A 15,368-nucleotide genomic window follows, 5' to 3' on the forward strand; every position below is an offset into this window, starting at 1 on the left:
GGGAAGGAGGAGGAAAACTAAGGATTTCCCAGGCCAGAGACTCTTTCCAGGATCACGCAGTTCACGTCTGAAAGTCTGCTCCAGGTTCACAGCAAAGGAGGATGAAGTTTCCCCACTGCTGTTGGCAGGTGATCTCATCTTGTGCTGCTCACACCCTCCCTGCCTCCGGCTGCCGCTCCCCGGGGAGCGGGATCACCAGCACTTCATCCTGGGAAGGCACATCAGCGGTTTGCCGGAAAGGTCAGGGTGCTGGAAGGGACCCAGGGTGGGCAGCATCCTGGTTTCTGTTATTTATGGGATCCGAGGGAGCAGCAGAGGACACTGTAAAACCTGGCAGCAGGGGAAATAAAAGCCTTCGCGCTGCAACGAGAGTCCCGTCCTGGGGAGCCAGCTCCGCTTTCACACCTCAGCTACAAAGCTCTGCATTACAGCCCGACCGAGGCGGTTACAATGCGGCTATTCTTCCCCGGTAACGCGAGTCGGATGTGGGCTCGCGCTGCAGCAGGATGCTCAAGTGCGCAAGGAGGAGAACAAGGGCCAATTAGCAGATATTAAAACAAAGCAAAAACAAATAAAAAAACCCCACACCAAAACAAAAAATTCACCTCAACAATACTAACGCTGTCCCCATTCGCCCTGGCTCCCTTTCAGCTTTGGTGATGGAAAAAGAAATCCCTGGCGCCGGCTCTCCACGCCTTCAGGGGCTGCTTCGGGGAAGCTGCGTACACCCAGGGAGGATCCTTGTCCTCCAGCAGCTCGGCCATCCGGGGCTATGTGGGGGCAAAGGGAGCCCATGGCCTCAGGGACACCTCCCATCCTGACCCCATCACATCCTGCAAACCCTCACCCTCCTCTAGTGGGGCCCAGATGGGCAGAGGGTGTCAGGAGAACCAGCTCTGGGACTAAGGGCAATGGGAAGGGGCCCGATATCTGCCCTCCTGAACGGGATTCAAGGGGTACAGCCAAACCCTTCCCCGAGAAATAAGTCCCAATTTGACTTCTCCAGCCCTCGTCTCAATTCATCTGCCCTCCTCCTCAGGCTCACATTTCTTCTGGTCCTGCTCAAGCCTAGGACCGATCTCTTCCAGGCACATCTCTGGTCTCCACGTACGGTTTGCTTCCCTATGGGCCAAATCAGGATGGCTGCATGGACAACGTTTACCCAATGGAGTCAAGGGCTTCTCTCCAAGGCACAGTCGTGATTTCAAAGCCAGAAGCAGAACCCAGATGTTGCCCAACAAGGCAATCTCCTGCTGCAGGAGCATGGGGTGCCAGGACCAGGACCCTGGATTTCTCAGGCGTGCTCTTTTCCATCTGTTGTGCCCTTTGAGGGCAATGTCAACACCAAAAGGGGGCCCACAGCACCAGCAATACACTTGGATACTCCAGCTCCCTGCCAGGGGCTGGAGAGTTGCAGTGGTGAGCCCAGTCTGCACAGAACGGTGGGCTCCCCACCGCCCCGATGGACAGGCGGTGATGGAGGTATGATGGATGCGTTTCACTCCACAGTGGGCCCTTCAAACCATCCATCCTGGTAACTCAGGGTTGGTATAAATGCATAGGAGGGCTCCAAGTACACAACCAGGGCATGGCTCCATCACACTGTGCCATGTAACAGCGAGTGTGAGAGCACCTGGACCCCGAGACCTGACCAAGAACCACCAACAGAAGACATCAAAACCAGCTACGCTCTGCACTTCTGCTGAAACACAGCCATCAGAGCAAGCGAGCAGCAAGGGCACAGAGATCAGCTGGACCCAGGAGCAAAAGTGACACCGGTTTGTGCAGCTCCCCCTGAGACCACCACCACTTCGCTGTTGCCTGTGCGAGCAGCCAGCCTGCTCCAGAGGGAGGAAGGACACGTGTTCCACTGTCACCATCGCACTTTCAGCTCGCTCCAAGAAGAAGCAGTTTGAAGGATGGAGGACGGGATGGATGAAGGAGGTGCTTTCCCCTCTCTTTGCCCCTGCTTGCCCTTCTGGTCCGTGATAACTCAGCCGCCTCTCTAGCCAGGCTGGGGCGGTCACTAGGGCCACGAGCACGGGCTGGGCACGCTCGCTGCCCGCAGCTCCCCTGGTCCTCACCCCCAGCACCCACGCCAAGGCCACTCAGCCAGCCTGGAGACACTGAGGTGGTCAGCAGTGGCCACACTCTGCTCAGACGGCTCCTTGGGGCCAGCGGGTGTCTGCAGGCAAGGGGTGGGAAGCAGCGATGGGGAACCATGCTCCAACCTTGAGAGCTGCCGTCCCAGAGGGTGACCCAGCCCCCGGCAAGCAGGCACAGCTGGCACAAGCCTGCCATGGTCCCGGCCACATGCTGGGCTCCTGCCGAGGCTCACGGGGCCGGCAGCGTGGGGATGTGCCCCCCAGCAAGCCCCACATCCCCTCCACACCGCGGGCTGGGTCGTGTGTGCTGCAAGGAGGCCGGGGCTGCAGGCAAATGCTGAGATCACTCAATTTTCAAATTAAATCAAGGTCCTAGGAGTCTTCCAAAATTCCAAGCTCCAGTTCCATGTGTCTCCTTAAATACAAACGACAGGGGTTTGAGTCCATTTCCCACTAGGGGTGAGATCGACCTCTCCTGCTCCCCTGCCCCGCACCCCACCGCCACGCCACCCTCCAAGCACTTCTGCTGGCCGAGCTGCTCTGCAGGAGCAGCTTTGGGTTTGTTTGGGTTTTTTAGGGGGAGAAAGGGATGAGGGAGAACAGAGAACAAACAGGAGGGACTTCGCTGCCTGCCCCCTTCCTCCCCACCACCGGCGACGGCTGCTCTGCAGCCCAGCACAGACAGCGGCGAGGAGGAGGAGCAGGAAGGCCTCCACAGCCTGGCACTCTTGCTGGGGTGATGTGTGGCTCGCCTCTCCTTTAGCTCCAGGACATTCACCAGAGGGAACCAGCCAGGGTCACCATGTCTCTCTTCTCTCCCATCACATGCACTCAGCAGCACCCTGCCCTCCAGGTGCTGGGGACATTTTGCCAGCAGAAAGCCCCACGATGGATAGAAGCTCTTTGCTGTTGGGTCTGGTCAGCCACTGGCACTGGTGGAGGCTTCTTCCACAGGTCTGCAGTGCAGAATCTCCTCCAGCTTCATTTGATGGACACCACTGCTTTGACCCCACCTTGGTGCCCGCACTGCTGCAGAGCACAAGTGAAGCAGAAGAGAGATGCAGGCAGACGGCAGCGATCAAAATAAGATGCAGGTTCCAGAGGCATCCAGAGAAGTCACTGCCAAGGTCACAGCTTCTCTGTCTCTTTACATCTCTCCAACTCGTGAGCATTTAGACTGAAGAGCAACAGGGCTGTCACAGCAACGGTGCCACAAACCTACCTGGACTAGCTGAACCCCACCAGCTGCCCAGGACCTCTGGAGAGAGGCCTCCAGCATTGTCTCTGTTCCAGCGAGCAGTCCTTCCTCTGTGAAACCTTCTGCCCACAGCCACACTGGCCATGTAAAAGCCATTCAACAAAGCCCTTCAGAAGGTGTTTGGACTTTCAAACACATTTCCTTGATGCTAGGAGGCTCCTTGCCCACCCCAGCACTGCCAAAGTCCGCAGCCAGCCTGCAGCTATCAGCGACCGCGCAAGTTCTCTGACCATCGCCGCTAAACCACAGTGGGAAACAGAAACCCCTCCACGCAGGGGCTCAGTAAAGTTTTCATTGCATGCAAGCAGGAAAGGCAGGGAGGTCAACAACCGGCAGCGCCCTGCCCCAGGCACCCAATATCCCATCCCTCCTCGCTGCTGGGAGTGGGAACGATGCTTGAGTGGGACTGGGGAGACAGATCAAAGCCCTGCTGAGCACACACAGCTGAGAGTTCCCTTCAACCTCCAGTACAGATGCCTCCAGACTAACGTCCCCTGGGCAGCAAAAGGCAAAACCTGTCTCCTGGAGCCCTTCTAAATTTCAAGCCCCTGCTTCAACGCAAGAAAAAAACCCAGCAGTTCCCAATGACATGAAAATAGACAGTTTTCCAACATGCATCATATGGGCAAAGCAATATATTTTCACCTAATCTCCCTCTTGGAAATGGTCAGTTTTAGCTAAAATCAGACATACACGCATAGAAAAAAATCACACATCAGCCCAAGGCAGACACCCGGCATGGAAACTTCAACCCCAGCACTTCAGAGTCTGGCAAGGTCAGCAGCACCCAAGAACACGGGCTGGTACAGTGCAGTAGCTGCAAATTTTAAAAAGTGCATTGAGGCAGATGAAAAGACAAACCTACTAAAAAATCCTACACGTACTAAAATAGGCAAAATGTCTTTATGTGTGTCTTGCCTCATCAATGCAGCTAGTCTTATTTGGAAAAGCTTGCAGCAAACTTTCTAGGTGTCAGTATCCACCTCTTTATATACATGTACAGAGAGAAAGCAAGGTCATTAATTACGTGTCTAGGCATATATGCGATGAGAAAGATCTTCATTGTTTACAATTATTATGTTTTTAATACTATGGAGGAATTGAGATCTGCCCGCAGTTCCCACAAGGCCAGCATTTGCTGGATCGACTCAGTATTGTCCACATGGATGGGGAAAAGCAGGCAGGGGAGCGCTCAGCTGTGCTCCTCGCCTTGGAGGTGCAGGACTTGGCTCAGCCTGGGCACCAGCAAACCTTGTTTATGCCACAGACAAACGCTGCTCTGCTAGTGCCTGGGAACCCCCCAGGCCTCCTACTCGATACTGAAAAAGGACATTTCACCATCCAGACCGCATGCGAGATGCTCCCGATGGCACCCGCCCGCCGGGAACCCATGCCGGTGTGCAGAGCGAGGAAGCAGCTCAAGCCAGTGGCTCTCCGGCGCGCTCGCCATGGAGCAGGGCACACACTGGGTCTCAGTGACAGGGCGATGTCCTCGTGGTGGGTGACACCTTCGCAGAGGCAGTGCTAACCTCTCACCGAACCATCCTCACTGGGTCACAGGCATGGCTGCCCTTGGCTCCAGAGAGGCGGGTGCAGCTTTGCCCAGCCCAGGCTGCCCGGCAAACCTGCGACGCCAAGAGCCGAGGTTTGTGCCGTGGTGGCAGTGAGCCCCTCCGGCAGCGGCAGATTACAGCCCCCAGGCAGCGGGACTTGTCCCTGCCCGCGGGGCCGAAGGGCAGCAGGGTTAGGAGAGGGGGAGAAATAAATACCCTGCAGGAGAGAGGCTGATGGAGAGAAGGCAGAGAAGCAAGCTGGGGAGGAAGGGATGGATGGAGCAGGACAGCAGATCATGTGAACGTTTAAGAAGTGAGCAAGAAGGGGAAAGCAAAGTGCTGGAGCTGATGTGAGACAAGAGATTCACGCGGAGGGAATGGGAATGGCCAGGAAAGAGGAGAGACAGGGAAGGCAAAAAGCCCTCCCTGCGCCCTGCTGCGGCGACGGTGGGGACGGCCTCGGATGGGCTGCAGGGACGGGGGGATGAGAGGGGCTGCCATCGAGAGGAGCCCACAGCCAGAACAACGAGACTCCATCCAGCTGGGGGGGATCAGAGAGGACAGCGTGCACCCACCTGTCCCCCCACCCCAGGACCCTCGCTGAGCACAGCACAAGGTGACCTGTCCTGGCACACGCTGCCAGCTGCCAGCGTCCCCTCAGCAGCATCCTCCATCCTGCAGCCGCCTGAATCCCTCACCCTGCCACCTCTCAGCCCGGCACCGCTGACCGAGAGCACCCTGGGGCAACGGGGAGCTCTCACACAGCACCTCTGCTCCGACGGGCTCCCCGGGTGCACCTCCACCCCCGGGTGAGGAAGCAGGAGGAGGAGGAGAAGGGATGCAGTGAACGCAGCCCTCTTGGAAGATGACTGGGGCTTCTCTTGTCTGATCACTTCCTTGGGGTTTTGCTTGTTTGCGTGTGTGTTTGCCGGTTTTCCCGGCGCCTCAGCAGAGAGCACAATGCGGGCTGTCCTCCAGCTGCAGCGGACGGGGCCAGCCCTCGCACGAGCCAGGGAAGGAGGCTGCTGCTGGCCAAACTCCGGCTCCAGCTCCCCAGGACAAGGATGGGCCCCAAGAGAGCCCAGCATGGCTGGGGACACAGGTGAGGAGGAGCAGGGGACATTACAGCCAGGGTCAGAGGCAGGGTGGCATTGCCACCTGGGCTGGTGGTGAGCAGGGTCCATGGAGATCCCCCAGACCCTGCTGGGCTCTGCCTGCTTTCTCCGTTACCCCTTCCCCGCTGGCTAACCTACCTCTCGCACCCCAAAAGGAACTGTCTGCCTGCAGATTGCTGCTGGGAAGCGCATCTTTCTTGCCTGAAGGAAACCAGCTTTCCCACTGCTGTCCCTGTACCCGGAACGCCGCACCCCAGCACTGCCCTGGACATGCTGGTCACAGCAGGTCAACGCCTCCACAAGAACTGCCCAGCAAGAAGAGCAGGCATGGGCAGGGAAAGGATGCAGGATGAGAAAACAGTGGGAGAAAGGGAGTTTAGGGAAAAGAGCTGGAAAGAGAGAGGAACCAGGGTATGGAAGTCAGGGACGGCTGCATGGAAGAACCAGGAGCGCTGATAGACGGGAAAGCAGGAACAAGATCAAGAGGTAGGCAAGGAGGGACCGTCCGCATAAGGGACTTGGGGGCCAGGAGAAGCATGGGGGCTCTTCTGCCTGTGGACCTCAGGAGGGGCTGAAGCATCATTCCTGGGGGTCACAGCTCCATGTGCTAGGATTGCTTCCCGACCTGCAGCCCTCCGCGTCCCACCCACAGCTGCTGCACGCTGGCTCGCTCCAGGCATCTTAATCAAGTGCAAGCCGAGTGCTAATAACTGACTTTGAGCAGGTCTGTCACTTCTGGCCTTGGGGTTGGGGTTAGAGGACTGTGGAGGGGATTGTCAGTGAACTGAGAAAGTGGGAAACCAATCTCTGTAGGACTAATGCTGAAGTTCTTGCAGGAGCCCAGCCCCAGGGAAGGGTGACCCCCAGCTCGACTGGTCCCTCCTGCAGTGACAGTGACCTCCCGAGGCTGTGGGACTGTCCCGAGGGGCTGGGTATTGCCTCCCTCTGCCCCAGCGCTTTGCAAAGTCACGCTGGAGCCCTGCAGGGCTTCAGCCACCCTTGCACAGCCAGCGGGTGAGATCTCAGACCCAGGAGTGAAGGACTGACCCAACGCCTGGCTGCCGAGACCCCTCCGCAGGACGCATCCCACCCACCGGTGTCTGCTGTGGGTGGACACCAGGAGCGACCACGGCCCTGGCTGCTCATGGCCTTGCCTTCACTGTCCTGAAGGCAGGGAGACAGGGGCCTGTGAGGGCGGTGGGCAGCAGGACCTGCCAGCTCCATCACTGACACCATCCTCCAGCGTTCCCCACCAAACGTGCGCACAAAAACACTGCCCCGCTCTGGGAAACCCAACATTTATGCAGAGACTGAGGAAGGCAGACCTGAGAAGTGACTAAGGTAGGATCATAGTGGTGGAGCTGGTCCGTCACCTGCTCACTCACCTCCCTGGTATCGTTGTCCTGGATCAGAGCGTACAGAGGCACCACTCGGTTGATCTCCAGCAGAACCGGTGTAGGGCTGAGTTGCTCCTTACCAGGGCGCCGGCACAAATGGCAAGTGGATGGGCAGCGCCCTTTCTCCTCGCAGTGAATCTCCACACCTGAGATGAGGTGGTCATCAGACAGCATCTGTGCCGTTAGCAGGCCCGAGAGATAGGTGATGAAGGGCATGGATTTCAGCTCCTTCTTGTTTCCAAGCTCAGTTGTTTCTGGTTTAGGGAGGGGGAAGAAAAAAAACAAGTTTAAACAAATCTCAGCACAGTCATCCCAAACCCAAACTCTGCTGCAGCCAGCATAAACGCAGCTGGCTGAAGGTGTAGGCCAGGTGGGAACAGGAAACCCGAAAGGTCAAGGAGAGGAGAAAAACAGGACTTGCAGGTCACTGCTTGTGAGTGGGTAGAAAGTGCAAACATTTCCAGCTTCCTTTTTTTGTAACTTGCACATTAACTTTCTGCACTTCAAAATGAAACAAAGCCACACATCTTCCCTGCCTAAAAGAAACCTCTGCACAGCGACCTGGTCAAAGGGCTGAGCGCCCTCATCCCCACTCCAGTGTCAGACCTCTCTCGTCCCTGTGGTCCTTAGCTCTCTCCTTTGGGTGACACATCATCCAGGCACTGAGATGGACCCAAAGGAGGCTGCAAAGAGACTACTTCGTGGGACAAAGCCCTTTGGTGAGGGGGTGAGCGGGTACTGGAACAATCTCACCGCACGGGGAATAGACGGAGGCGTTGCCAAAACCAAACTGTCAACACTCTGCTTTCAGGACATCTTCAGGCCTTTGAAACCCAAGGTGAAACTTCCTGGTGGTCTTAACCACAAGGAGATAATCCCGGAGAGCCTTACTTTGCTCTGCCTTGGTTCAAATGCTCGCTAAGGACAAAGAAAGCATCACACCTGGAGACACCCTGACAAAAAGAGCCACGATTCCCATCTTTGTTCTGTACACTTCTGCTTCAACTCCTTATCTACAGACACTCTTCTTGGGTTGATCCAAGAAGGAAGGCCCAACTTTCATGACCTGGATGGCTGTTGCCTCCAGCAACAACCTCCCAGTCCCAAGCAGGAGCTGTAGCGGAAGGAGGATTGTCTCAGTGCCCTCGGCTTGCAGTGACACGCAGCTGATCTGGCAAGGCACCAGTCACTCAGAAATACAAGCAGATACCGTGTTCGTTCATGATTCCTGAAGCCCTCCAGGCTAGGGACAGCCCTGCTCTCTGGCTGTCGGGGAACACCTCTGTGCGCAGGATCAAAGCTGCCATCGGAAGAATGAGCAAATTGCAACCAAAATGTCTTTCAGTGGAATAAAAGGGGGGCAGTTGCTAAGACAAATTAAAACAAGGCTGTGAGGAGATGTCTCAACATCCAGGTGTACACAGACATGGAAAACAAGAGTTGGAGCTGGTTCTTGGAGAAATTATTTTCTGGAAGAGCAGCTCTAGGCAACTTCAAACCTTGTAAGGGACAGCCATGAAGCCATGATAAACTAGGTGGCTCAGAAAGAGTGAAGCTACAAGGTGATTTCAGAGCTCCTCCACAGGGAAGGAAGTTTTTGGAGCCATGCTTTAAGGGAGATCATGAACACAGAGCTGAAGAGAAAGAGGAATCAGTTATCTTATGATCAGCAGTAGGATATCAAACCTTCCTTCCTGGATTATTGGCTTTCTAGCTAAGAATTATAGACCACTCGCATCCTATGTCTGGATGTGTCCTTAACACAGGCTATGCTTTAGCCAAAGCTTAGCTAAGACTTGCCTGGAGATGGGGCACACAGTTTCCAGCCTTTCTAAGAGGCTTTCTGAAAATCGTTGTTCAAATCACACACATAGGCTTCCACCAACACTTGGAAGAAGACCTGGAGACATCCCAGGCTGGATGGGTAGCCTGGTCCAGCTGCTGGAGCACTGCTCTGGGAATGCCTTGCTGGAGGCTCCACTCCAAGCCACCTGCTCGGTGCTTCTGCCCCCGGGCCACCCGTCCTCTCCGCGCTGAAGCACAGGCCACATGGTGCATGTGTACACAGAGCTTGTGGGCTCAGGCGCTCCTTGAGTACAAACAAGCTGTAAGGAGCGGCATGAATAAGCAGGAAGAGCAGCCTCCCTTGGTCCTCCTCAGTTACAGTTCGTGTCTGCAAGGAGCAAGCCAAGGCAAGTAAGGAGCAAAATAAACCTCTGAGCAAGAATTCCCCTCTGCAGGAGTGCACTGCCTCCAGCCTCCCTGCATTGCACCATGCTGAGGGACATCCCCGACCGATGCAGCTGTAAGAGCTGAGATTTGCGTGTTGGCACTAGCTGCCCCGTGCGGGAATACAGATGAGGCTCCAGACACATCACTGTGGGGAAGGAGAGGACACAGCTTCCTTGTAAATGGTGGGCTAGACATGGAGAGCCGTCCTCCAGCATCTACCCTGACAACACAGCCCCTTCAGCAAGAAAAGAAAATGAACGTGAGCTTGTCCAACACATCCTGCACCGCCCGCCACCTCCTTCGCCCATTGCTCCCAGTAAAGGGCACTGCAGCTGGGGGTGGTGGAGGTGGTGGTGGTTTCAAGAGCTCTCCAAAGGGCTTGGCATGAAAGCGCGGGTTCCTCCTTTCTCCTGAAGGAAACTCAGATGGAGCAAAGCCATTCCAGGAGCAGCAATCACCAAATGGAGCTGCACAGGGGGAAGAGGAGAAGTCTGCAAATGAAGTAAGGCAGAGAACTGTACAAGTAGCACAGCTCCCCTTCCATAGCAGCCACGTTCTCAGCAACAGAAGATTAATCGTGGCGCCTGGTGACTCGTGGCAGGCTTGTCAGCAGAGCAGACTTCACAGGTAAGGTGGAAATGGCTGTCATCTGCATTTAATCCTCTTCGGAACAGTGGAAGCCCCAGTCACTTTGGGGAAAAGGATTGCTTTGCAGACTGGCTTCCAGGGGACTTTGGGGGTTACTGCAGCTGAGCTGACTAGTTCGGCGTGCTGGCAACAGATCCACGGCGTTCCCTTGTACCAAAAAGGCTCTGGGTACAACTCCAAAGGAGGAAAATGAAATAGGACATGGCTCAGCAGAGGGAGATGGGCTTCACTGCCAAATTGCCAGCTCTCATCCAGACGAGCACTTGGAAGTTGTCAGCACTGGATAGCAATTCCTGGTAGCTTCTGTGGAACGAGCTCTGGGGGCTTAAGTACAGTCCTGACAAAATAATCCCCCCGTTTCTGCTCTTAAAACCTACCTGAGAGTGCCAGTTGTGCACCCAGCTCGCGAGCCAGCTCCTCCAGAGTCGGGGCGAGGCAGCGAGGAGGAACCGCCGCTCCTCAGGGGTGGAAAGCATCAGCCCCAGGTGCCTCCAGGACTGCACTCATCCCTGGAAAGCTGCCGATTTCCTTGATGGAGACTCTGCTTCCTTCGTCTCCCTCCCACATCACCCACCGCTTGCAGCGTCTCACAGTGGATTTGTTCAGATCTGGGAGGTATTTTCCCCCAAAACACACTCCTTTATTCCTGGACCTGCCACTGAAACTGTAGCCCTGGGAAGAGGGATCAAGGTCCCTCAATCTCCCTCTCTCCCACCTCCGAGATGCGTTGCCGTTATCTTCTCAGCCGCCTGCATGCAAGGGCAGGGCCTGGGGGCCAGTCCGCCCTCCCCATGGCAAACCCAGCGCGAACTGGAGAAACCCCGCGTGTTCCTGGAGGCTCGGTCTGGCATTTATTACCTGCTCGCTGTACGGCATTCGTCAGCGCTGAGGCCCCGCTGACTGGCTGCTTCTTGAACGAAAATATGGGCAGCTCAACCCTACTCCTGCTGCAGTCAAAGGAAGTTTTTGCCGTTGGATTGGAAGGAATCAGAACTAGACCCTGCAAGGTACCATCGCAGTGCCATCTCCTGCTGCCAGCCAAGCCAACGGAAAGGCTCCTGATGTCTTCACTGCAAGATGGGTCTGGACCAGAGTAAGCAAAGCCAGCTTTAGTGTTCAGGCCCACATTTCACAAAGCCTGTGCAGAACCGGATAACCTCCTAGGGCACGCAGACTGCTCTTGCAAAGCCTCTGCTTCACTCCTAGGGAAGGGCTTTGCAGGTGACCGCTGCCAGGGTGCTCCAAAGGGCCCGTTCTGGCAGGAGGACAAGGCTTGGCTGCAGGGGCCGCGGCAGCAAGCAAGGAGGGATCCCTTATCAGCCCTTGCATCTGAACATGCTTTCGCTAACGCTGCTGGCGACTCAGTCGAATCCTGGCAACATCTGTTTGGAGGCGCAGCGCCGCGGATGTGGTTAGACGCATCACAGCAACTTGTGGGAGTTATTAGTTTGTTTGTTTGTCTGAAATATGTATTAAAAAAAAAAAAGAATACAACAACAAAACAAATAAAATAACAGCCTTCCGCTAAGCGTCAAGCCTTGCGTAAGAAAGGGAGGACGAGCAGCACAGGGTGTGCAGAGGTACCGCTCGCCTGTCGGGGTGCCTGGCTCCATCTCTGCGCTCCACCAGGATTTAATAACCCCACAGCACGAGGCGACTGCCTGCACAGCGCGCAGGGGTCCCCGCTCGGGATCGCAGCTGCAGATGCGGGGAAACGCTTCCAGCGTTACCGGCAGCACCTCCTAGTGCTTGGACGAGAGGGAAGCACGGTAACACCACTACGACAACAATAACAAAAGCATAATACCTAATTCTTTTGTACTGGAGTGCTATTTTGTCTTGAGTGGTCCCAGGAGACAAAGGGTTTGCAAGTGGTCCAGCATTTTATACAGCGCCTCTTCCAAAAGATCCCAAGTCATTCCATACCTGGGAATCACTCCACTTGCCACAAGAATGCAGCCACATCAGGGGTAAGACATGGTAGCTCTTCAACAGCAGAACAGCTTGGAACGAGGCGAGGAGAAGGCTCTCCAGCTGAAGCCGTAGAGGGAACGTCAGGAACAGACCCAGGTAGGGATCCCTCCAGCTCAGCAGGTTAACCCCACCGACACTGCTCGGCTGGGCCTGAATCGGGACCCGGGTTCTGCATTTCGTGCAAGGAGGATGTAATTCTGGCCCACCTCCCCCTCACATCACCCTCCAGCTGGACAGACCGGGTGCCACCGCGGGCAGGGCAGCGGGGATTTACGGCCAACGCACACCCACGGGCACAGGCTGTCCCTTTACCACCTGCTGGAATGCTATCCCATTTGTTGGCAAATCCATTGGAAGGGAGTTGGAAAGAAAATCAATAGCTGTGTTCGCCTGGGAATTTCTCCGGCGGTGAGATATCGCCAGTGCGGTAACCAACAGGCCTGCGAAGAGCCTGGACAGACGTAACGCTGCCGGCCGCGAGCGGTGGGCAAACACAGCTCGGGGCTGCCGTGGGAGCTCTGGCCGGGGCAGCCCGCCGCGCTCCTGTCGCACGCAGCCACGCCGGCAAGAAGCGCGGTGCCAGCCCCCGCTGCTGCCCAGGGAACACCAGCAGCACCCACGTCCCCTGGGCTCGCCCAGGAACCACCCGTCCTTTGGGGGCACACAGCCACCCTGCGGCATGGTGTCCCGTGTGGGAAGCCATACCGCAGCCTGCCCGGGAACGCATCCACCTGCGGCACGGCGTCCTGTGTGGGAAGCCACGCTGCAGCCTGCCCAGGAACGCAGCCACCCGTGGCACGGTGTCTCCTGTGGGCAGCCATGGCCACAGCCTGCCCGGGAATGCATCCACCCCTGGCATGGTGTCCCCCGTGGTAAGTCACGGCCACAGCCCACCTGGGAATGCAGCCACCCATGGCACGGTGTCCCCCGTGGTAAGTCACGGCCACAGCCCACCTGGGAATGCAGCCACCCATGGCACGGTGTCCCCCGTGGTAAGTCACGGCCACAGCCCACCTGGGAATGCAGCCACCCATGGCACGGTGTCCTACGTGGGCAGCCATGGCCACAGCCTGCCTGGGAACGCATCCACCCGTGGCACCGCATCCTGTGTGGGCAGCCATGGCTGCAGCCCACCCGGGAACGCATCCACCCCTGGCATGGTGTCCTACATGGGAAGTCATGGCCGCAGCCCGCCCGGGAACGCACCCACCCGTGGCGTGGTGTCCCCCGTGGGCAGCCATGGCCGCAGCCCGCCCGGGAAGGCACCCACCCGCGGCCCGGCGTCCCCCGCGGGCAGCCCGGTCGGGCGGTCCCGGCCCGGCCCCGGGCAGCCCGGTGCGCGGGGCCCTGCTGCCCTCTCGCGGCACGAGCGGGACCGCGGTGCCCCACCCCCCCCCCCCCCCCCCCCCCCGCCCCGTGTCCCCGGGGAGGGGACGGGCCCGGCAGCCCAACCGCCGCGGCCCCGCCGCCAGCCGGTGACCCCCCCGTCCCCCTCCCGAGACCCCCCCACCTCGCCCCGCCGATGCGCTGCCCCCGGCCAATTAACCCAGCTCGATTAACGGCAGAACCCCGCGGACCCCCAGCGCCCGACGGCCGGAGCTGCAGAGGGGGCACCTGGAGACTTGCAAGCCTGTGGTATTCAATAAATAAAAACCCCCCAAACAGGAGGGCTTTCAGAGACCCCCGCTAAGCCGCTGTAACGGGGGACAGTGCGGGCAGCACCGCTGAGCCGGGTTTATCAAAGATGGGGCTCTGCGGAGCCCTGCACGGCCCCACCGCCAGCGCCAGCTCCCAGGAGAGCAGCTGAAGCCGTGCCCCGCTCGCCCGACCCTCAGCAGCAGCCCCACGCTCGCCCCCCGGCTCTGAGCCCCCCTGGGCCTGCAAGGACGGCTCCACGACCCCCCACATCCCACACGGCGGCTGGCCCCCTCCCCGCTCCCACACACCCACACGCCCGCTTCCCACGGGGGTCCAAGACCCACCGAGGCCTGCTGGGGAGCAGCCCCTCGGGACACGCCACGCTGCCGGGGGGTCGGGGTTCTCCGCCTCCCCACGGCACAGGGTCCCCATACTCCAACACGCTGGGTAGCATCATCCCACCGTTATCACCTCTAACCACAGCCAAAGAGCCCGTTGTTTTCTCCCCAGGAGGCATTAACAACTTATTTCCTTATTCCTACCATGCTTTTTCCCTCACACTGCTCATTTTCAGGTGTGGGTGCCCTCACAAAATCTGCCAGACCACCCCGGTTCAATGCCAACGTCCACTTTTATTCACTGGAAAATGCATCAGGAGCTGAAAGAGCATTTCCCTGGTGACACCAGGAGCCGGAAGGGAACCCCCTGTCCCCTCCCCGGGCACAGCAACACCCCCAGGGAGCCGCTGGTGCCCGGGGGGGTCCCACTGAGGTTCGCTGCTCAGTGCCCCAAGCACGGCACAGACCAGGAGACCCTAAGTCTCACGCATCTTCTGCAGCCCTGTCAGGCTTTGCATCTGCGCTCTCTGCCTCTGAGCACACCCGCTGCCCACGCTGACAGTCCCTGCTGCTCCTGATCACTGCTCGGACATAGCCCCCTTCCAACTGAACTATCCTATTCTATTCTAAATAGAAAAAAGTTGAAAAATTACCAAAACTAGAAGATGGCAAGAACTGCTGCATTATGCTGGTGCTTTCCTCAGTGCTGGTCGGTAGCTGCTGGAGTGGGTGAGGAAGCAACGCTAGAAACGTGCTGCAGCTTTCGCTGAGAAGTCTGGATACGGCCCCACAGCTGCCGGCACGGCACAGGCAGCGTCGCACTCCCACCTGGGCACGCAGGTGGAGAGGCCAGGGTTTACTGGAAATGGTTAAACCGAGGACTCACCCTTCCCCAGGCAGCGAACCCCTCCGAGCCTCCTCCGGACCTCCCCCCGCCTGGGAGCAGGGCTCACTGTGGGGCACTGCCTGGATGCTGCTGGACCAGCGGCGCTGCTGGACACGGGTCCCCTGGACCTGCCTGCCCAGGCCTGCGCTTCTGCCTGCTCCCACAGAGGACACCCTGACATTGCCCGACCTGCTGTGCAGCCCCCCGGGGTCACAGCGTCACTG

At 57.9% G+C, this 15,368-nt stretch overlaps 1 protein-coding gene across 1 annotated transcript in view; it reads right to left on the minus strand.

Moving 5' to 3' along the window:
* Positions 1-15,368, minus strand: part of ASTN2 (astrotactin 2) — a 360,893-nt gene that overhangs the window by 97,412 nt on the left and 248,113 nt on the right. The window contains exon 17 of the mRNA XM_075439778.1: positions 7,417-7,682. Coding sequence (XP_075295893.1) covers positions 7,417-7,682 — 266 coding nt within the window. The remainder of the gene's footprint in view (positions 1-7,416; positions 7,683-15,368) is intronic.

The sequence above is a fragment of the Opisthocomus hoazin genome, chromosome 19 (assembly GCF_030867145.1).
Source record: "Opisthocomus hoazin isolate bOpiHoa1 chromosome 19, bOpiHoa1.hap1, whole genome shotgun sequence".
In the NCBI taxonomy this organism is placed as follows: domain Eukaryota; kingdom Metazoa; phylum Chordata; class Aves; order Opisthocomiformes; family Opisthocomidae; genus Opisthocomus; species Opisthocomus hoazin.